Source organism: Lupinus angustifolius, chromosome LG01 (genome assembly GCF_001865875.1).
Source record: "Lupinus angustifolius cultivar Tanjil chromosome LG01, LupAngTanjil_v1.0, whole genome shotgun sequence".
Taxonomy (NCBI): domain Eukaryota; kingdom Viridiplantae; phylum Streptophyta; class Magnoliopsida; order Fabales; family Fabaceae; genus Lupinus; species Lupinus angustifolius.
In genome coordinates, this window is record NC_032009.1 from 762591 (window position 1) to 786049 (window position 23459).

A 23459-nucleotide genomic window follows, 5' to 3' on the forward strand; every position below is an offset into this window, starting at 1 on the left:
GATTAAAAATATAAAAATATTTTTCCTCTAACCTTCATATATATTTTTTATTGTATTAAAAAATATTGTAATAATTATTAATTATAAGGGTAAAATAGGTAAGTGAAAATTATGTCATGTATGTAGTTATTATATGTTTTGGCTTTAAATATAGTATAAATATCATCTATTATTTTTTTGAAGAATCAACTATAACTAAATATGAATGATAAATGACATAATAATTATATATAAAACTCATGCACTATTAATATATATATATATATTCTCTAAAAAAAAGTAGAGGAGTCTTATATTCTCCTATATAGATACCACATGTAAATCGATGAGTAATATTGTAACATATTTTGTTTTTCTTATGTTATAGAAGAATTTATATGAAGTTATATCATTTTTAAAAGAAATATGAAAGACTTCATGCACTTTAGAGTTCCACATGATATAAATAATCAAGTAATATAATTTTGAATATTTTAAAGCAAAATACAATTTAAATGAGCAAAACAAATATATACACACTATTATGTTCTTTTGCTTTATTTACACATTTTAAAATGGGCATATAAGTATATAGAAATTCAAATAAAAAATAAAAATAAATGTGATATTTAAAACTCTGAAATCAAGAGAATATATGGGTCCGTCATGTACATGTTAATGGTAATAGTTTTGTATATAATATTATTTATTAAGAAAAAAAATCTTCAATTATTAATATAATAAAATCATAAATTTAGTATCTTACTTAATTTTACTCATAACATTTATATATATAGTTGGATATATAAATACTTAGAAGAAGGAAGAGTTGAAAAAATGTAGAAGAATAAAGGGCCATAGGAAAAGACGTTTGACATAATCTTTCTCACGTGTCATTGTCATGCTTGTCTAACCATGTCTATTCCCATTATGATTAGGTAATGTCAATTATTTAGCACCCTGGATACCACTTAATGGGGTCTCTTATACATGTACTTCCAACATTATATCCATAAAAAGTAAGTGCAAAACTAATAAAAACGAGAAAGAAACAAATAATGAACAGAGATTAGGATATGGATGGAGATATTTTTATTATGTTTCTAATAGTAAAAATGTGATTTTATGGTAGAAAAAAGGATAAAAGTGTCATTACATGTTATTTTTGATGTGTTATTATGTAATACTTGTTTCATCATTAATGAGGATGATCTTTACTTAAAATGATTGTGGTACTATGTAAGAGTCATGCATTTTTTTAACATGTGTCCATTTTTCTCTAACAGGCAATTATATAATTAGTTAATTCATTCCATTTAAGCATGAACTAATTATGTTAAAAAACAATCCTAGATCACCAAATTAATACGCATTCATCCTAGTCCATGGATCTCATAATGTCGATGGCACTTTGAAGGAATATAATTGGCTTTTAGCAAAAGAGATGAGGTTACCTTTATGTGACATGGTAAAGACATAATGAATGGTGTTTTGTTTTGATTTAGAAAAAGATGATACAAGTTATAACCATGAGACAAATTCAATTGAGGATTGAAAACCATATTCGTTGGACTTTTGTCTGGACAGAGAGAAAGCTATTGTATCGTGACAGAGGATAGAGAAGTCTTATGTCTTGAACCAAAATTTTAATATAATTATTTCATGTATTTTTTTCACTTATATATTTTTTCACTTCTATATTGTATAAACCTAACAAACTTTTCCCAAATGTTGGTACTACACACTTATAGATTTGTTTCCTTTGAAATTCTTCATGTCTTGGTAGAGCTATCGACTTTTAGGCTAGACCATTGTCGGTGCGATATCTCATATTGAACAAAAATCTTAACACAATGGTTTTGTGAATATTTTAATTTTTAATTTTTTTTACTTTTCTCATTGTATTCATTATAAGACTTTACACTTGAACAACTATCTAACTTTGTTCTTCCTCAACTTGTTGGAAACACATTAGATTAAGATGTAATTCTCCCCTTAAAATATAATTCTTCAAACATGATGAGATTAAGGTTGAATTAGGTTCCCCATTTGGCCATTATCTCCTATTGTGATATGTGTGCATACTCCCACTAACCTGTACCAATATTATGATTCTCCACCAAATCACCCAAAAACCTTATCGTGTCATTCACAAATACATAAATTTCATTCTCAAGCGCATAGATCGACTAATAAAGGTTGTTTTAATTTAATCAAGATTATAAGTTTGTTGTATTAAAACTTGACAGAGAGCTTTGGTTCCAATAAAATTATACATATGAAAGAACGACTAATGATATATCATCTTATAAATCTTCTCATAAATTAAGATAAATAACATGTGATGAAATTAGGTGATGAAACTGAGGAAATTCTATATGCTTTAGTGATTCCACATGGTTCTCTTTCTTACTTTGATCGCCACGCTTTTAGGTTTGTGCACTTTGTTAAACATTTAGAAATGCATGACAAAACATACAAAACTGGTGCAAATAACAGAGCAAAAGCATCACTTAATTTTTGTTGATCTTCTGAAAGTTTTATTACAGGGAGTTGGAGATAAGAATTTGGAATTACAAGGTATGTTTTCATCATTTACTTCAAAATATTACTATGTTCTGTCTGCAATGGAACTTATCTTTTGTATGTGATACCTCTGAAGCACGGATTCATCAAACACCCTCGCGTGTCGGTGTCCGACACGTATCTGACACACTATCCGTATCCGTGCTTCATAGTGTGTTACTACTATGCCTGGGGCTTGGGTAGGAGTGAGAACATAGATCATTATCTCAGGGGTTAGTATCAATCAAAAGCTGTTTGTAGGTTTAAATAAGGATTGAAAGGAACCTACATATATTGAAACATTGAATAGAATGCAGTTAAATTTAACTTAACCTAAGATCAGCCAAAATATTCTCCTTCAAAATAAGAACCTAAGATCTGATACAATAATGCTGGAATGGAACTGTTCAAGGGTTGAACACTCTAATTTGAACCCCTACTCAAAACCAAAGAAGTTAGCAGGGAAGGGAAATGAGAAAGACTGAAGGAGGTAGAAAGTGAATTAGTCATTCTTTGGTACAAAATTTGCAACATTGATAATCGAGTTCCGAGTTTTAGCGATCCCGAAATAGAATACACTGGCATTGATGATAGCTAGCTAACCATAATCCTCACAGTGCCTTACATGTGGAACAAGTACACCTGTGTCAGTTCCTCTCTTAGCCTTGCAATCATTGAAGGGAGGAGCATGGAAACATGGCTCCATTGACATAGCGCGTTGACAAGGAGGATCTGGGGCTGTTTGATTCTCAGGTTTGTAGAGTATCCATGTGTTGAGTTTTGGTTCAAGATGTGATGTCTCACTTGTGACTCTTCACTCTTCCCATACCCATGTAACAATGGAACTCCTTGGTGGTTGGAGGCTCCCCGGTCGCAGTCTGGTCCAACACCATGGTTTTAAACCTCCAAGCCCTGCCACATAGCCGAAGGTAGATCATGAGCTAGTAACCAACACATTAGTTAAGCTTAAGACATACATTTCAGCCCAAGCTTTTTGGTTATGCATCTGCTTCTCTTTTTGGAGAAAATGTTGTTCCTCATCACAAAAGAAAAGCTTATCATGATCATCATAATCATGGACTAGATGAAGGTAGACCAAAGATGGCTCAATGGAATCTGTAATTGATTTATCTTTCAGCATTTTCCCTTGACATCGAGCTGATTTCTGATTGAAATCATGCAATTTACTGTTAAGAGGAAAATCAGGAGGGAGAAACCAAGAAACATATGGAAATGGTTCACAAAAGAGATCTTTCATATCTGCTCCAGGATCAACTAGTAGAACACGGTTTGTAAGAAGAGCATACAAGAATGCAGAAGCAAGGGTCAATATCCTATTCCCTAGCCCACTAAATGAAATCCATATTACATATTCACAAGTGGAGGATTTGGTGCATGTAATGGCCACACCTGTGTTCTTCCACTGTTTTTTTTTATAGGATTCAGTATAAAGTCCATATTCTTTGTGTAGAGCTTCAAGAATGCAACATTTACAACGTGGAAAAGAAGATACCCCGTTGGGTTTGTTTGAGTTGAAAAACAGTTGTTGTAGAAGTTGTAACATGATCAGAGGGTGGGTCTCTAAGAACCACTGAGAGGAGCATAAAAAAAACTACAAAGAAGCCCATCAAATGCATCAAAGTGACAACGTAACATATTTTGTGTTAGAGGTTGAGAGTGAGAGGTTTTGCACATCATCATCAACTTCAGGATTCCTAGTTCTAATGAGCCTCTTCATGGATTCCTAAGATGTGGTCCTTGCTTATTTGGTTCTGACACTGATCTCATTCATACAATGACCGATTAAATATGATGCATAACATTTTTGGACTTCGCAGATTCCTGCATCACATTTTATAATAGTAATAATAATATAAATCTTATAATTAAATGGGAAATCCATGCAAAAATAAACTAAAGCACAAAAGTATATGTTTTTAACCTAACCAAAAATCTCAAATTAACTTAAAAATGTTGACCGACCCTCTTAGTTTTTCATAGTCACATGATTTCATATTTATCACATGATTTCATAGTTTTTTAGAAGACTTTAAAATCTATATAAAAAGTTTAAATGGGAACTTCAGATGATTGTGTGTCTGAATGGATAAAATAAAGAGAGAAACGAATGAAATGATATTTTAATTTGATTATTACTTGACAGTTGTTTCATCACTAAAATAAAATGAACCCCCCTTCCAAAATTCCAACAAACATAAAAAATCTTCCAACTTGGGATGAAGTCAATAGAATGAAATGTACCTTTTCCTTTTTATCCCATACATGATAAGGTAATAATAATATACATGCTGGTCAACTTTTTATCAGACAAACAAAATAACTATTATTTTAGTGTTTGGCATGTTTCTTTGCAGTTTGGGAAAGCCGGCCTGCACTTATTTGATGCGCAGAGTATGAATTATGAAAAATGTACACATTTATCCTAACACATGTTGTATTCGCTTTTGGCATTTCTAAGGGTAAAACAGGTAGCCTGTGGTCATTATTAGAGAAAATATTGTATTTCACCAATATATGTATTTTGCTGTATATGAGAAAAATGTTTCATTTGTTATATATACGTTTGTATATGTGAGAAAATATTATCATATTTTATTATATAGTATTTATTTTTTGTATATTATATATGTATATGTATATTCCTTTTGTATTTTATATTAAATTATGTAATATACATATTTTGTATTATATACATTTATATTTTGTGATTGTTCCATTTGTATGATTGATTATTATGATAAATACATTTATATGCAATTATGTACCATTTATTTTCTATAATTAGTGTATATACATTTATATTTGTATATTTATATTTTTGTTTTATTTAGGATGACCCATGATCTCATTATGTCCATATTTAGGGTAGACATGACATAATATTTTACACTCTATTTAAAAACATGGATAACCATCTCAATTTAAGAATATTATATGAGCACATATAAAACTACTAGGAGCATGATAATTGTCAATTCTATTTCTTCTAGATGAACAAGTTTTAAGTTTTAGCTATTAAAAAGTGAAAAGGAGTTGGCTGATATAGAATTCATTAAATTATTAAGGTTATCTATCTATATATGTGTGCTTTAAGAAAGAATTTGATTTTCATAAAATTAAGGTTATTATTATCTATATATATATATGTTTTAAGAAAGAAATTAATTTGATTTAAATTAAGGATGATATAAGAGGAAGAGGGAGTGGTACCCAAAATGCCCTTGCTGTGAGTCTTCTCCTCCGCGCAGGTTAGATGTCAGCATTAGCATAGCACCAACCATTTCAGATAAGCAAATCCTTATCAAACAAACACGTGTCCATTTTCAATTTCATCATTTCTAAATTTCTCTAATATATACTTATACATTTTTATTATTCATAATTCACACATCACATAAACCATACACTGTGGATTGAATAGAAAGAGATAAACCAAAGTTGAAGATGGCTGCAACTTCTTTGTGTTCATCAACCCTTCAATCTCAAATCAATGGACTCAACAACTATCTTCACAAAACTTCTCCTTTTCAACCCAGATCCCTCACTTTTTCCAGGTATGATTCCTTATATATTTTTTATTATTTTATTAATTTCACTGTTAAAATTTGTTGGATTGAAATTACAGAATAACCCCATGTATATGGATATACCTTGTTTTTGGTAGTAATAGGAAAAAAACTTGTTAGGACAGTGGTTAGTAGGTTAGAACTTTTTATGCTGTTGCAGAATTCATATTGTTTAGTTTCTTTGCACCCTTGATGTTAGATTTGACATTGGTTACTGCCTCTGCATGAGGTTTCAGAATCTCTTTCAGAATTTCTCCAGTTCAAAGTGATCCAACCCCTCACTTAGTTAAGACTACAAACCAAAGCCATTTTCAAGTCCGGTCAGTGGTCAAACCGGTTGGACCGTGTCCGGTGTGGTTATCACAACATTGCTTTCATAGGCCAATGGAAGTTTTTGATCCAGGGCTTTCATTCTACATTGAATGCATATGATATAAAGGGTTAGAGACATTATGCACGAATGTATACTCTCGTTGTGATTAGATTCATTGAAAGATATCTCGTAATATTTTAGTTAGACTTAGTCGGAAAAAGTCTGCTCTCCTCAATGGAGAAATCCCGTATGTAAGTATGTTTTAATACAATCTGATTTTCAGTCTATACGGTATTGGCTAAACTATACCATATGAAACATATTTTGCAGCTAGCAAATCCTAATTAATGAATGAATCAGTTTTACAAATTTTACAGCTGCAAAATTTTAAGATGGAATCTAACAATTTTATCGTATCTCAGAATGTCTTAAAAGTTTTGTTACGAGCTCTTTCCTTATTTAACTAATGGATTGATTATGTTATTTTGTCTCCTGTAATTGGCCTATAAATAGGTCATACCTTTTGTGCTTTTGGTTTACCATGAAATACACAAATTTATTCAAACGGCCCATTGTTTTCTGTATTTCTCAGTAATTATTACATATTTTGTGTTAGATATTGCTTTGTGGTATTTGAAAGATAATGTACTCTGCTTTAATATCCTTTTGTTACTTGCTATTTTGTGAGTTCAGGAGGAAACTCTCAACCGTGGTGAAGGCTTCATCCCGTGTTGACAAGTTTTCAAAAAGTGATATCATTGTCTCTCCATCTATTCTTTCTGCTAACTTTTCAAAATTGGGAGAGCAGGTTCAATATGTTTATATTCTGTAATCAGTATCCCATTTATGGTTACATTGGTCTAAATTGTTTACAATGTATAATATATTCATAATCATCTTCTCAAGTTTGTTAATCGCCAGTAAGTCCTTCCTATTGGTAGCAAGTCACTATCAGTATGCTTTCAGATTCTCAGCAATCCTGATTGTTGTAGTTTGGGTCATCGTCTTTGCAGGTGAAAGCAGTGGAGTTGGCAGGTTGTGATTGGATTCATGTTGATGTAATGGATGGCCGCTTTGTCCCAAATATTACAATCGGGCCTCTTGTGGTTGATGCATTGCGACCTGTGACAGATCTTCCTTTGGATGTGCACCTGGTATTAATCTTTATACACATATTAAATTAATTTGATCTTGAATCATAAGTACTTTGTTTTTACTCTTGTCAATGCACCGCAGATGATTGTAGAACCTGAACAGCGGGTGCCAGATTTTATCAAGGCAGGGGCTGACATAGTCAGTGTTCACGCTGAGCAATCTTCCACCATCCATTTGCATCGTACAGTTAATCAAGTAAGGTTTCCCTCCTGATCTATCATCTAACACTTGAACAGTTACAGAAAATTGATACTAAGGGGATTAACTGATTAGCACTATTTTTGGTAACATTAGAGGTGCCAAACATATATTTACACCACTATAAATATTGCTATGACATACAATTTCAGTATTTTGTTATTGAGGTTAGAGTAATCTTCATATCTATGCATGAGATGAAAGCCTATGGTTTAATGTTGAAAAAATGTGTTGGCTACTAACACTATTGCATCAACATCAATACTTCACGGCATGGATTGAGAGTTAATAAAAGCAGTCTGAGGGATGGCTCATTGCCATTGTAATTTTTCATGGTATTTAAGATACCAACTTGCCTGACTAAATTAGTTTCTTAAAGTTGGCACTGTTGAAGGTCGAAGCACTCTTTTACAGGGATCATTTTGCAAGGAAAGTTTTTATAGTCCTTTGAAGAAACATATAGGTATATGCCATATCATTGAAAATATTTGAGGCCTTAGAAAGAACATACCGTTTTCTAAAACTTTGTTTTACAAATGAAGATTTTTTCTTTGTTACATGGTCTCACAATTTAATTACTGGGATGTACATGTGATGGTAAAACTATTTCACATCTCTCTCTCTTTATCCTATTTTTTTTGTTTTGGATTAGTAATCACCTATTATCTAGTTTATATCTTTATCTGACCCGCACAATCTCAAATTTAGGTGAAAAGCCTGGGAGCTAAAGCTGGAGTTGTCCTAAACCCTGGTACCCCCCTAAGTGCAATAGAATATATCCTTGATGGTGAGCCCTTGCTCTCCCCTCCCTCTTATATTTTTATCCCCCATTTCTTTTCATTAAATAATCGAAATATCAATGATATTATTTATGACTTTAGTTCCACGTGTGCTTTATATGGTTTAATAAGGCATTACACATGGACTATAAGTCTAAAACCATCCTTGACTATGGGCTTCATACATTTATACTATATACACTGGAGACTAAGGTTTATTCAGGAAATCTATTAGCAATGCAGGAGATATTGGTTCAGTAATTAAGGTTGTTACAGACTAAAAGCTGGCTTTTAAATTTACAATTCACCACAGAAACAATTTTAGTTTTCGAGCAAATTATACTTGATTTTTTATTCTTTGAAGAATGACACTTTGTTTTCATATGACCGTTAAACATTCCACTTGGAATCTGATTTTTCGTCTAATCTTTTAAGTACTTCAAACCTTCATTCCACAAGTAATTATATATTTCTACACTATTTTCTAATTGGATTACTGTGATTTGATGAAAATTTTCAAGGTTATAGTTGATAAAATTCAAGGGGCTATTTTCTTGTTTTAAAACTTTGGCACTAAGAGTAAATTAGCTACGCTTGGCGGTTTAGAACTTATTTTTCTCTATTTTAACTACTCGTGAGAAATTCATGGACATTTCCCCACTCATTAATGAAGTAATAAAGAGCAAAGCAACTTCTTTCACAACACACTGAAGTCTATTGAATTACATATCTTGTAAGTTCTCTTAGTAGTTTGAAAATTTAAGTTGAAATTGTTATTGTTTTGGCAGTGGTTGATTTGGTCTTAATCATGTCTGTAAACCCTGGCTTTGGTGGCCAGAGTTTTATTGAGAGCCAAGTCAAGAAAATTTCTGATTTGAGAAGGTTGTGCGTGGAGAAGGTATCATGAAATCATTGTCTATTATTTTCCCCTCCACTGTATGTCTTGAATAAACTCTAAATGTTCTCTCTCTCTCTCTCTCTCCAGGGAGTGAATCCGTGGATTGAAGTGGATGGTGGAGTTGGTCCAAACAATGCTTACAAGGTGCCCTATAATAATCATATTTGTCTTCCTTCCATTTATAATTTAGAATGACCAATAACAAGTCTTCTACATGCTGAATTGGTTAAGAACTGAGCAAAGAGTCGTGACATAAAAAATTGGTTAAGAACTGCATGTGGCATGTGTATCTGATCATGCATTTCTACCTTATGTTTAAGAGTTCTAATTGAGAATATTTTGGTATAGTGCTCCATTTTTTGTTAGAATAAGGAATTACATTTAAACAGTAATGCTGAAGAACATACTTTTTTATTTATTGTATTGGAATGATTTCTACAAGCCATAAGATCCGTTTGAGTTGCAAGATCCATTCTTTAGTATATCTTTTTTGGCAGGTGATTGAGGCTGGAGCTAATGCTCTGGTTGCTGGTTCTGCTGTGTTCGGAGCTAAAGATTATGCTGAAGGTAAACCACCCCCCACCTTCCGAAAAAAAGATAGTCCGAATTGGTATATATTGAGATGCATGGAAATTCAATATGATGCTAATGATTGCCATTATTTTAACCTGTAGCCATAAGAGGAATCAAAACCAGCAAAAGACCCGAGCCAGTTGCCGTGTGAAATGCCTACATGGTATCCTGTTCATTTTATGCTCCAATGTATGTTGTGTACCCCCTCCCCCCAAGGTTTATCCATTAAATCTTGATTCATAATTTTTGTGATTGCCAGTGTGATAAATAATCAAATTAAAATCATGGCAGACATTGCTTATGAGCCAATTTCCAATGTGTAAATTATTGTATAATGTTATACATACTCATGACTCAATTATCACATGTATACAATTACCAAACCTTAATTCCACTGCGAATTATCACATGTATCTGACAGATAAATACTCAATAATATCAGAATCATAGTTTTGTTCCTGTGAAAAATGTCCAGTTCGATATACAAAATAGAGGGCAATTGTCCCGATCGTGATCTTAATCTTATTCTCAGAGCTGTTTTACTCTGTTTGAACATGGCAGACAATATTCATGAGTAAGCAGGCCTACAGGGTATCATAGTGGTGCCTGGGTTGCTGTCACTGCTGGCAATTGCTCCTGTTCGGAATCATCTATAAGAAATCGGTCCGAAGCTGTTGCTGCATTGCATAGTTTGTATATCTCTTGGAGGTTCAGAACAATTTTAATTCAAGTTAAAGTTTTAAACTCTGTATCATCTTGTAGCCTTATCATCTCCATATTGTAAAGCAATTGTAATATTCTGATAAAACAATGTTTTGAAAAATCAGCTAAAATCTTTGTGTATGATCAGAGTTGATTGTTCTATCCCTAGTTCTAACAGTGTCCATATACATGCATGGTGGAAAGGACCTCTCAAACATGAAACTTAACCAATTAAAGTGAACTTCAAGGAGGACTCAGATTTGTGGATTCCAAAGGCTAGAAATTTAAAGACTAATAACCATATTTTACCTCATTCTTAGGAGGAATTATTGCATGGTCCAATACCAATGGTTGGGGCAACAATCTTAAATAAACCTACCAAGGGTTTGAGAAGTTCATTAGAAGATGTTGTGCTTGTATTGTTATGTCACCTTAATGTATCAAAAAGATTGGAATTAAAACATGTATATGTAATTGGTATTCGACTAGAATATAGATCTATTGTCTCAGATCATATCTTATACGTTATCTCATGCTAATAAAAACATCTCATATTAATTAAAAAATTTAAACCGGATCCGTGACAACATATCTATATTCATAAGACAAGGTGCTAAGGTTAGTGAAAAATCATGTTTTTTTGCAAAGTACTCCACTAGAATATATGTTTATAACGGCAAATAAACCATCAGCAATGGTAATCACTATTATCTCATTTCAGGGCAAGGATCTTATTTATGCTTCCTTCATTATCCTTTTATTCCTTGTGCCTTTCTTTCCCTCACGTTCTTCACTTCCCTTTTTCTTATCAGCTTTTTTCATGAAGCAAAGTAGAACACGTCCTTTGAACACAATAATTTGGTAACACACTAGAAGATAAAAAAAATAAATATAAATATAGCATGCTTTAAAATAATAATAGGTTGGCACATAACACATTAGAAGGTGATACTTAATAAATAAATATAAATATAGCATGCTCTAAAATAATAATAACAGTTTGATACATTACTTGGTCACATAATAAAGATGAAAAATAAATAAAAATAAAAATATAGCATGGTCTAAAATACTAACAATAATTTGGGACGTCACTTAGTAAGGTGAAAAATAATTAAATATAAAATGGTGATTGATGTATATATATATCATTTTTTGTGGTGTGTAATAATTTTACGCATTTGGTGTAAAGATTTATACATGGTCAGTACATCCTGCACTATTCATTTATATTACTGTTATAATATTCAATTATATTTAAATATAAATGATGAATGATACAATGTTATTATAAAAATCTTTTAAGCTATCAATGTATACATCTTTTTTATCTTTTTTTTGTGATTTCTCATAAAGAAAACAAGCACGTGGCAATATTTTGGTGTGCATTAATAAAAAGGCAATGAAGTAAGGTAAGGAATAATAGCATTACGAAATTACCATATAGTTTGTAATTGCAATTACGTCTTGTATTAAATGAATAACAATGATGCATTCTCTTCTTATATAAACGACACATGTTGGCGCGTTTAACCTTCAACTAAGTAACAATACTTATCACTGTTCAATTCAAATGGGTTCAATTCCGAGTGAAGATCGATCGGAGATTGTTTTCTTCGACGTCGAAACCACCGTCCCGACCCGACCCGGTCAAGGTTTTGCAATTCTTGAATTCGGAGCTATCCTCGTTTGCCCTCGGAAGCTCACCGAGCTTCAAAATTACTGCACATTGGTTCGACCCGCCGACTCATCTCTCATTTCACCGTTGTCGGAACGCTGTAACGGAATCACCGCCGACGCCGTTTCCTCCGCTCCTACTTTCGCTGAGATTGCTGATGCTGTTTATGATCTTCTTCACGGTATGGTTTCATTCAAAGTTGTGTGTGTTTTTTGTTTGTTTGAATGTAATTGAATTGTTGATTACTTGATTTGTGGTGAATTATGTGTAGGGAGGATATGGGCGGGTCATAATATAATAAGATTTGACTGTGTTCGGGTGAGAGATGCATTTGCTGAGGTTAATAAGACAGCACCTGAACCTAAGGGTATTATTGATTCCTTAGTATTGTTAACTCAAAAATTTGGAAGAAGAGCTGGCAACATGAAGGTAATCATCCATCTTTTCGTAATCATAATATCCGATCATTATGAGTCGAGTCGAGTTAAGTCGAGTACTTAGACTTGGGCTTGACATGTGGAAAAAAAGGTCGCTCATCATTTAAATGAGTCAAATTTAAAGCTCGGCTTGGTTTGTATGAAAATATGAAGCTTGGATTGGCTCCTTTAACTCATTCGGCGATTGATTAGTATTTTTACTTTGTCAATTTCTCTTGAATTATTTTTAAGAGTATCACTGTAATATTTTACAATCATCTTTATGCTAGAGTAAGAGATGAAATATAATAGAAATAAAATATAATTTTGTTTGATTTTAGCTTGTTTAAATCATTGATAAGGTAGTTTGTTTAGCTAAACAAACAAGATTGATGCGTATTTGACTAGGTGAACTCCAATAGTTCATATATAGCTCAGCTCATTTACACCCTTATATACACTTCTTTCGCTGGTTATTACACCGTTCAAATTCAGACTAGCGCTGCTTTTCGTTGTGTGATTGAAACATTAGAAGAAGGTTAGTTTATGTAAGTGTCTATTTGTAACAAATCTGTACATTTTCAATGCAGATGGCTACTCTTGCAACATATTTTGGGCTTGGACGCCAGACACATAGGTAATTCTACTAATGCAAGTAGTTATATTATGTGTGATGCCTTCATATGTTAAATTTCTGTTTGCTAATGTTTTCTACAACATATCTTCAGGAGCTTAGATGATGTTCGCATGAATCTTGAAGTCCTCAAGTATTGTGCAACAGTTCTATTCTTGGTAATTTCGTAATTCAAAAGTCTCTATTATATTCTTGTTATAGAGCAGCTCGGACGTTTGCTGTAAGTGTAGCAACAATTGTTATTACAGTTATTCTCTTTTCAATACATAGTTAACAAGTAAGAACCAAGGTGTTTACTAACTTGATACTAGTTCATTAATATCCTGATAACTTTTACTAGGAAAATACCTTGTAGAGGTTACATTGAGTTCTGAACATGATGATTCTTTCCCCTGGTTTATTAACTATTCTCAATGAATAGTGGACTAGCTACTAAATTTCAAATCAACGGAGCATATATCCCTCATCTGTGCATTTTAAGGTTTAAATGTTTAATCACTAGACTGTCTCCACATCAATGGAAGACCCATTCTTTCTAAGGCAATATTACCCTTTGATAGGTATATGAAAATCAGGTTCTACCACATACCTGTAGTGGATTACTTAGAAGATGTTTAATGGAAGGGCTTTAGCACTTGGGCTACCTTTTGAATAATCAAAAAGCCATATTGTTATTTATTTTACAACATTCCTTGAGAACTTGTCATGAAAATAATGACAAACTTTCTGTCCTTACAGGAGTCAAGTCTCCCGGCTATATTCACAGAAAATAGTTGGGTTTCACCCAATGCTGTTACAAGAAGTCGTAGTAATGCGAAATCTCCCTCAGATAGGGTCTCGTTGAGTACGAATAAGGATCCTGCAACAGAAACTACAGAAGAAAACCATCCAATACGTTGTATCACAATGGGCAATGCAGAAGGGGCTCTCACAAATGTTTCACATCCTAATTCAGTTCAACGGGATGCTTTTGACTTGGCTGCTCTTGGTGCTGAAATAACAAGTGAAACCATTCAGACAGATGTTGTCATGGATGAAAAAGCTCAAGAGTCACCCAATATGTCTTCCCCATCTTTCGAGTCTCATGCTACGAGCAGCTCTATTGTTGTTTTAGAACCTGATGAGATATCTATCCCTTCAATTGATGCATCCCTTGTTCCATTTTTTCGTGGCATTAATAGGATAGAATTATTGCATAATGGTTTCCCGTTTCAGCTACATTGTACTGGTCTGAAAGTAAGGTTTGGCATTAGCACAAAGTTTGTTGATCAAGCTGGCCGGCCACGGCTGAATTTTGTGGTTGATCCATCACCAAGCTTATGTAAGGTTCTTGATGCATGTAACAATATTGCACATAAGTTATCCTTGGATTCTGGTAGCAGTTCTGATTGGAGGCCTGTTGTTATTAGAAAAGATGGCTTCTTCAACTATCCGACAATCAGATTGCAGTAAGTCCTTGAGCTGCATACTTACAAACATGCAAATGAAAATGACTACCTCACCCTCACTCTCACTCGAGCATGTAAATGGTTGGACGAATTGTTCTTGAAAAGGGGAATTCTGTTTTACATGACCAACATGCTGTTGGAATTTTAATCTCCTAAAAATCATTCTCCAATATTTTTTCTTTTTTTTGGTTTCAGGTTTTTATTATTATTGCTGCATCAATTTATACTTTTATTATTTTTGTGCTTTATATAGCTAAACAGGGATGACATATTGGAATTTTTACTAGTTAAAATCATGAAGGTAGGTATAACTTTAAAAACACTTTAACTGAATAGAGAAGTTGATCCAAAACTTTCTGCTTTGGTGATCCTAGTTAGAAAACAATTGAGCTATTAGCATGGCATCAACTCATTTCATATTTCTGTCATGAAAGTTACAATGATTTTTGTTACATTTATTTTACAGTATACCGACAGCAGTAATCGGAGACATTGCCATCTATGCCACAGAGATATATCAAAAAGAATCATCAGGTGCTGAGCAAAGACTTATCTTCAGCAAGTTTGATGCTACAGAACTTGGTTCCTTGTTTGTGCCTGGGACATTTGTTGATGCACTCTTTACCTTGGATCCTTATGACTATCAGCAGAATGCAGGGATTAAATTAGTTGCCAAAAAATTGTGCATTCATTCCAAGTAGAAGGAAAATAAGATGATTCAAGGAGTAAGTTAGGTGCATTAAGAATCTGATACAATCAGGGTGGATAGTTTAAAAATTATATGCCTTGTAAAATTTGTTTCCATTTTATACCTGTAATTCAACTGATGTTCAGACCTTCAAAATTTCTGGTTATTCATGGGTATGTCCTCAACTCCATGTATAACCACTACACAGGGAGAGATTTCTTCTCCTTTGACAAAAGAATTATATGGGCTTATTAATTACAATATCCATCCTGTCTGCAACATTGAACACTTTTGCTCAAAGTGCTTATATATTTTTTAGTTATATAATTTTATATTTAAATTTAATTATAGGTGCAAATTAGTAACTTGACTTAGTTCAACTTGTTAAGAATTGAAGTCTAAATTTTGAGACAAGTTCAATATAAACAATTTTTTCAACCTAAATTCATGTCAATTAAAGTTCACCAAAAGTGACCCTTTTGGATAGGAAGTGAAAGAGTTAAACATTGTGGGAGATTGGGAAGAGATTCTTAGATTTCTATTTGACTTTTACTCTAATCTCTTCCCACGTCATCACCCTGTTTCTTCTGCGTCTCCCTCACTCTTTTTACCCTTTTCTCTCACTCCCACCCGTTGGATTTTGATCATAAGTTGATCTCAAATACCAATTTGGGGTATGATGAGAACAAAATTAGTTTTCAATACAAGCATAGAGCCATACATGGAGTCTGCTTAACTTATAGATAAGCCAATTTTACTGAAACAAGTAAACATGTTGATGGCTATTATAGATTTTATTAGATAGCCTATGCTTCACAATTCTGCTTATACCATCATTGGATTATTATGTCTTGCTAAAATACTCTATTCATCCTTATACTTATATTGAATTTTGTAGTCTAGTTTTTTTTCTTGTGGATGAAATTTTAAATTGTTGTTGTATGAAAATAAATTATTTTCAGTCTCGTCTAAATTCACTATTTCAGTGATATTAATTTTCCAATATCATATATAAATTATACATGATGTGGGGTATGAGTATAACAACTTTATGTATCCATGAGGAAAAGGGTAAAAATAAGATAGAAGTTAAAACTACAATACATATTATTAGTAGGGGAAAAGTTGCATAAGGAAACTTTATTGTTACACGTTTTGCACTTGTTGGTTAATGTTAAGTATTTTAGGAGAAACAACCTTAGTAACATTATAAGGTGTAACGCATAGATCGGTCTCATTCATCTTTCATTTACCAATTCTGTTCAACACAATTCCCTTCCAACATGCAACAAATCCATCTTCTTTCCCTCCATTACTAACAATCTTGTTTCTCCAAAACCCCTCTTTCAGTTTCTTCATTCTAACACCATTTCTTATTCATGTTTATGATGCACCACTATCTTCATGTCCTACAACAACAACATGGGAATAGAGAAGCACCCTTTTGTTTCATCTCTTTCCCTTCTTTTCATCTTTGCATATTCTGCTTGTGCCATTGACTCTTCTTTCTCACCAACTGTTAATTATCTCATTGATTGTGGCTCCATAAATAAAACTAAACTCAAAGATGGTAGAACATTCAAATCTGATCGTGAAACCACTTCTCTATTGGATACAACAGAAGATATTCAAGCTTCAGTTAACTACATTAACATTACTAATAAAGTTTCTTCTTCTTCTTTGCCTTTGTATCATACTGCTAGACTTTTCACTGAGGAATCAACATACATATTCTACATTTCCAAAACCGGTCGGCTTTGGATTCGCCTTTACTTCCTTCCACTCCCTCACCCCTCTTATAATCTAACAAGTGCTGTTTTTTCTGTCCACACTGATCACTTTGTGCTCTTGCATGAGTTTTCTGTTACAAAAAATGATACTTTAGTTTTCAAGGAATACCTTGTTAATGTTTCTGACTCTAGATTCTCTCTTAAATTCAAGCCCATGAAGAATTCACTAGCATTCATCAATGCTATTGAGGTTGTCTCTGCCCCTGACACACTTATATCTGATTCAGCTACTGCAGTTGCACGACTTGGTGAATTCAAAGGGTTGTTTCAATCTGCTCTTCAAGTGTCTTATAGAGTAAATATTGGTGGCCCTGCTATAACACCTGATAGTGATACCTTGTCAAGAACATGGGTATCTGGTGCCTCATATAATACCTTCCCACAAGGCTCTGAGAATGTTGTCGTGTCGAACAAAAGCATCAAATATCCACAAACTGGAGCTACACCTTTGATTGCCCCTAACTTTGTTTATGCAACTGCTGCAGAGATGAAGGATCCTAAAATTATGCAATCCAATTTCAATCTCAGTTGGATGATGAAGGTGGAAAAGAGCTACTCCTATTTGATAAGATTGCATTTTTGTGACATTGTGAGCAAGGCCCTTAATGAATTGTACTTCAATGTGTACATCAATGGGATGGTTGGTGTGTCATCTTTAGACCTATCATCTCAAACCAAAGCTTTATCAACTGCGTATTACCAAGACTTCGTGCTTAGTGAATCTGCTATCGCAAATGGTTCCATCTTGGTTCAGGTAGGACCAGCTAATCTCCAACAAGGCACAGCCAATGCAATTCTGAATGGAATTGAAGTGATGAAGATGAGTAACTGTGCAGGTAGCTTTGATGGTCTTGTATCTGTGGATGGGAAATATAAAGGACCAACAAACAAGGCTATAAAAATTGCTGCTGTTTGTGGTTTAGGATTGGCTGTGATGGGAATGTTGTTGCTAGCAGTGACTATTATTCGGTGGCATAAGAGACCTCAAGGCTGGGAAAAGCGTAAGACGATCTCATCATGGATCATCCCGATCAATTCAACCTGTAAAACTAGCTTATTCTCGATGAAAAGCAGTTGTAGAAGCTCAAGCACATTCAGTTCTCACAAGAGTAGGAATGGTCACTCTCCACGAGGCCCTGCGCGCTTCTTCCCTTTCGGTGAATTGCAACAAGCCACACATAACTTTGATGAAAGGGGAGTTATTGGTGTTGGAGGCTTTGGGAAAGTGTATCTTGGAACCTTGGAAGATGGAAAAAAGGTTGCTATAAAAAGAGGTAATGGTAGTACTGAACAAGGCATCAATGAGTTCAGAACTGAGTTAAACATGCTCTCCCAGCTTCGCCATCGCCACCTAGTCTCACTCATAGGTTTCTGTGATGAGAATTCAGAGATGATTATTGTGTATGAATATATGGCTAATGGACCATTTCGTTCCCACATTTATGGCTCCAATCTCCCTCCATTGTCATGGAAACAAAGGCTTGAGATATGCATTGGTGCTGCTCGTGGCCTGCACTATCTACACACTGGTGCAGCTCAAAGTATCACACACCGTGATGTGAAGACAACAAACATTCTCTTGGATGAGAACTATGTTGCTAAGGTTTCTGACTTCGGCTTATCAAAAGTTGTTCCTGAAAAAGCCCAAGTTAGCACGGCTGTGAAGGGTAGTTTCGGATACCTGGACCCAGAGTACTTCAGGAGCCAACAACTAACCCAAAAATCTGATGTATACTCTTTCGGCGTAGTCCTTATTGAGGTCCTTTGTGCAAGACCAGTTATTTTCCCAACACTTCCAAGGGAACAAGTCAACTTGGCTGATTGGGCAATACAGCAGCATAGAAGAGGCATGCTTCATAAGTTAATCGATCCGCGCATTGTTGACACTATTAGCGCCGAGTCTCTAAAGAAGTACGTCGAAGCTGCAGACAAGTGTCTAGCAGATCATGGTGTTGATAGGCCTAACATGGGTGATGTGTTATGGCACTTAGAATATGCTTTGCAACTACATGAAGCTGCCTCACAGATTAATGAACCGGAAGATCAAAGTGTGAATTTAATTGCTTTTCAGCATACAAAAGAAAATGATAGTATAGAAGCAGATCATTCAGGTGCTCAAGCAAGTGATGTGTCTGATACCACAGATGTTGATTCTGCTTTTTCTCAAGTAGTCAACATGCATGGAAGGTAGAGTTAGTAAGGAATTGCAAAGGACTTAGATTTCTTCTACAAATCTGGATCAATTCAAAAGTTTGTACAAGTTATATTGAACAATTATTAGTGTTATAGATAGTAATGAGGCATGCAAACTCAAACAATTTTCTTTTTCTTTCTTCATAGTTGATTGTAGTCATAAAATTCAATAGGATATGGAAAAATATTGCATCTTTACTATACTCTCTGCTTGTAACATATTATAGCAGAAAGTTCACTGGAATATAAGGTTGTTCTATTTACCTTATTCAATACCTGTTACTTTGGTTTTATTATTATTATTATTATCTTTACTATATTTTCTAAAAATGGTGATTTGAATAAAGTTCAACATTCATTTTTATTACAATCATTTATATATATAAATATATATATGTTATAACTATACCTTACAAGCTACGTATTATTCATTAACATCATGTGAAAAGTACTAAAAAAACTGGGGTGGTGGTCCTTCCTTAAGGAGCATGCATCACAAATTACAACTTTATAAAAATCTTCATTATATACTAAGGCAACTTGAATTAAATTTTATTTTCGTTCTCCATCAAGGTATAAATTCTTTTTTAATTTGCACTCATGTCATAAACTGCTCTTAATTTTTTTAAATGACATTTGAATTTCAAGGATAATGAAACCAACATTGAACGCTTCTTTTGTCATGATTGATTATATCTTTCTAGGACTAAAAAAAACTTGCTAGAGCAGCAATAATAAGCTACTAAATAATGTGCATTTTAAGCAATCTAAAAAGAAAAGATTCCTATAATAATAACAAGAAAAGGACCAAAAGCCATGCCATACTAAATTAAATAACTTGTTGCTAATATTTAAAATTGTGACACAAAAGGAAAGTTGTTCTTCTTATTCCTTCTTAAACCACCTAATTTGGTGGGAGAGGGATAAGTAGATTACTAAGAAAAACAAACACATAATGTGTCCAAAATTTCTGTTAAAAACAAAGTCCAAAACAGTTCAACCTTAACATATTAGTAAGTTTCTTCTTGTTGGTCTATCTAATCATTATAAACACCAACCCTTTATCAATAAATTGCTGTGTAATTGTATAAGGTCTCGTTAGATTCAGAAATGCCAAAAAAGATTATGCTTTGGTTCTTGGTAGTGATACTCATTGGGAGGGGCAGTCACACACCTCAAATAAATTAGTTCTTTTGCCGATAGATAGAGTGAGGGATAGCTCAGTAATAACAAATAAAAAGAAAACACCAACCCTTTAATCTCTCTAACCAACCATTTCCAAAACAAATACCAAACTCATTTAAGAAAAACAAGGATACAAACGGAAACAAAAACACCATGCTTCAACACTTGTGAGTTATATATCATATATTACTCAGAACTGAGAAGCTACCACATTCATTTCATTCCTCTCCCACACCCTCTTGTGGAAGAGAAATAAATATATCATCTCCAATGGAAAAACTTTCATGCAAGATTCTCAGAAGATCAATATATAGTTTTCTTCAAAACTATCATTATTTTACCTCAACTGCAGTTTTTCTAGCTTTTCCTTTCTCAGTTTCAATACTCCTCTCACAAGCTTTAGTCACTGCTCCTTTTTCATCCCTTTTGCCTCAAATATACACTCGTCTAAAGGCACTCTTTGATGCTGCATGTTTTCCTTCTTCATCACCATTAATTACCATTCTTAACCTTAAGGTTTCTCAAACAATCACTTCTTCCATTTTCTCTCTTCCTTTCACTCTCACTTTTCTTCTCTTAGCAAAAGCATGCACAACCCATGCACTAAAGAATAATAGAAAACCAACTTTACCACCTTCATTCAGCATCAATTCAATAACATCCCTTTACAAACCACTTCTTCAAACCTATATATGCAACTTTTTCTTGATTCTCTCAGCAAATGCAACAGCTTTTTGTCTCATGTTTTTGGTCTTCAGCAGCATTGAAGAACTTGGATACTCTTCCCCTAATTTCCTCTTCTTCATGTCAGCATGTGGAGCAGTTCTATATTCTGTGATCCTTGCCAATGCACTTGTAATATGCAATATGGCACTGGCTCTATCTGGTTTTGAAGGACATGGAGGATACCTTGCAATCCTGAAATCTTGTGTTCTTATAAAGGAAAAGAATTCAATGGCTTTGTTCTTAGAACTCCCTATGAATCTGGCCCTGGCTGCTATAGAAGCCTTGTTCAATTTAAGGGTTGTAAGGACTTATCATATTGCTGGTAAAACATGGCCTTATGTTGCTTTGGAAGGGATTTTCATTGCTTACTTGTACTCAATATTCATCATCCTTGAAACAATTGTGTGCTGCATGTTTTACAAAAGCTTTAAGACTGGATCATCATGGATCCATAAGGAGGACAAAATTTTGTTCAGGATTGAATTTCATGATGAGGAGAACTTTGAACTACCATAAGTAACATATATATAGTAGAAATTTGTTATTTTGGTCAGGGCTTTTTTTTCTTCATATTCATAAAGGAGAAGGAGCTATTATACCAGTTATATTGAAAAAATTATAACAGGTATTTACAAAATTATTCATGTTGCTTGAATGAAATCAAGCAAGTTTGAAGGCATGAAAGCAAGAATCTATAGATTAGTGCACCATTTATATATTAAATATCTTTCTGTTTTATCCTTCAAATCTGTCTTCTATTAATTTCATTCTTTGTACCATGTATTTTGGGTAGTGGCAATATTTTACAATGTGAAGTTGTGAATTATAGCAAGGATTTCCCTTAATTGCCTTTTGGATTTTGTAGTTTGATGAATACTAGCATCTTAATGCTTCACAGATTAAAAGGAGTGAAACAAGGGTGTTCATACAACTTCACTTCTAATGTGGACTTCAGTTTTGGTTAATTTTGTTTATATATTTTGATTTTCTATACATTTTATAACAAGCCATATTTCCTATAATTTACTCTTTCTTATATAGAGGGTAAACCTTTGTGCAACATTAAGTTATCTCATAATACAGGTTCAAACTATTAGGTTAGAGATTCATGCACTAGGTTTTATATGACACTCGGTTATTTTTATAAAACTTCCCGAGATTGATTTGTTGTTTTCTAATATGTTTTTGTTAATATTTTTTGACCAATTATAACTAAACTTGTTAAGACTTGGTTGGATTATACTCTTTAATTAGAGGTAAACTGATAGGTTTGATTTAGATGAGTTTATGGTTCAAAATCAAACCAAACTCAACTACACTTTATTGTGAACAAAACCTTGCAAGGGAATGAAAAAATAAAGAAAAATATGGTACAAGGCTCTTAATTTGACTTTGAAAAGAGTAGAGATCATTTAAGTGTGAAAAGTGAAGCAGTGAGTCATTCAAGTGCTGAAAAAGCTGAATCTATGGGGTTCAACTAAGAAAATTAAAACCACACTTTATGCTTATAGAATAAGATCAGGTCCACAATATTAACAACTAGTTTATCAGTAAGGTAGGTCAATGCTATCAGTTGAGAATGACAACAATGAAAAACTGTCCAACTCCCATGGATCATGCATAAACACAGGATACATCATGAATTCGATTCAACTAACAAGACGAAGCGACTATCGATTGCAGAGTAAATCGCTTCCCTTACCAGTAACACATTCCGGTAATGAAATTTACTTTGAGAAACTAGTTCTAAAGGATACATAAACTCAGATAAAGTTTCTCTAAAGAGAACTTGTCTCTACAATAAAGCAAGAATGAAGCTACATTCACTTTTGAGCTTCCACTATCTAACTAGAACTAATTATGTGCAAATAGCATTTTTCAATCTCTGAGATGAAGGAAAGATTGACAATGATAGAGAATGTTGTACTATAATTCAATGAAACAATTTTGAA

At 33.5% G+C, this 23459-nt stretch overlaps 4 protein-coding genes, 1 long non-coding RNA gene and 1 pseudogene across 9 annotated transcripts; 4 read left to right on the forward strand and 2 right to left on the reverse strand.

Moving 5' to 3' along the window:
• Positions 2363-3945, reverse strand: LOC109344309 (annotated as a pseudogene).
• On the forward strand, positions 5800-10896 carry LOC109344285 (ribulose-phosphate 3-epimerase, chloroplastic). Of its 5 annotated transcripts, none has more exons than XR_002107310.1 (10): positions 5800-6119; positions 7138-7252; positions 7458-7598; positions 7681-7794; positions 8506-8584; positions 9365-9474; positions 9562-9618; positions 9972-10041; positions 10149-10271; positions 10448-10552. XR_002107310.1 is itself a non-coding variant. In XM_019583005.1 (10 exons), the coding sequence occupies exons 1-9, from the start codon at positions 6010-6012 to the stop codon at positions 10196-10198; spliced, it is 846 nt and encodes a 281-aa protein (XP_019438550.1). In that variant the 5' UTR covers positions 5800-6009; the 3' UTR covers positions 10199-10236; positions 10609-10896. The 5 variants fall into 5 exon arrangements, 4 of the variants coding, with proteins under 4 accessions (XP_019438550.1, XP_019438571.1, XP_019438563.1 ...); XM_019583005.1 differs by lacking the exon at positions 10448-10552 and adding an exon at positions 10609-10896 and having other exon boundaries at positions 10149-10236; XM_019583026.1 differs by lacking the exon at positions 10448-10552 and adding an exon at positions 10630-10896 and having other exon boundaries at positions 10149-10236.
• LOC109344319 lies at positions 9735-10441 on the reverse strand. The gene is made up of 2 exons (XR_002107313.1): positions 10143-10441; positions 9735-10035 (listed from the first exon to the last, which is right to left on the reverse strand). It is a non-coding gene; the product is annotated as an uncharacterized LOC109344319 (long non-coding RNA).
• Positions 12265-15801, forward strand: LOC109344265 (protein NEN1-like). Its single transcript, XM_019582974.1, has 6 exons — positions 12265-12608; positions 12699-12856; positions 13434-13480; positions 13572-13635; positions 14216-14925; positions 15392-15801. Exons 1-6 carry the CDS (start codon positions 12323-12325, stop codon positions 15624-15626), a joined length of 1500 nt encoding a protein of 499 aa, XP_019438519.1. The 5' UTR covers positions 12265-12322; the 3' UTR covers positions 15627-15801.
• Positions 16737-19595, forward strand: LOC109344250 (probable receptor-like protein kinase At5g61350). The gene has a single exon (XM_019582940.1). The coding sequence runs from the start codon at positions 17018-17020 to the stop codon at positions 19592-19594; it is 2577 nt and encodes an 858-aa protein (XP_019438485.1). The 5' UTR covers positions 16737-17017; the 3' UTR covers position 19595.
• Positions 20869-22339, forward strand: LOC109344275. Its single transcript, XM_019582986.1, has one exon. The coding sequence runs from the start codon at positions 21052-21054 to the stop codon at positions 22021-22023; it is 972 nt and encodes a 323-aa protein (XP_019438531.1). The 5' UTR covers positions 20869-21051; the 3' UTR covers positions 22024-22339.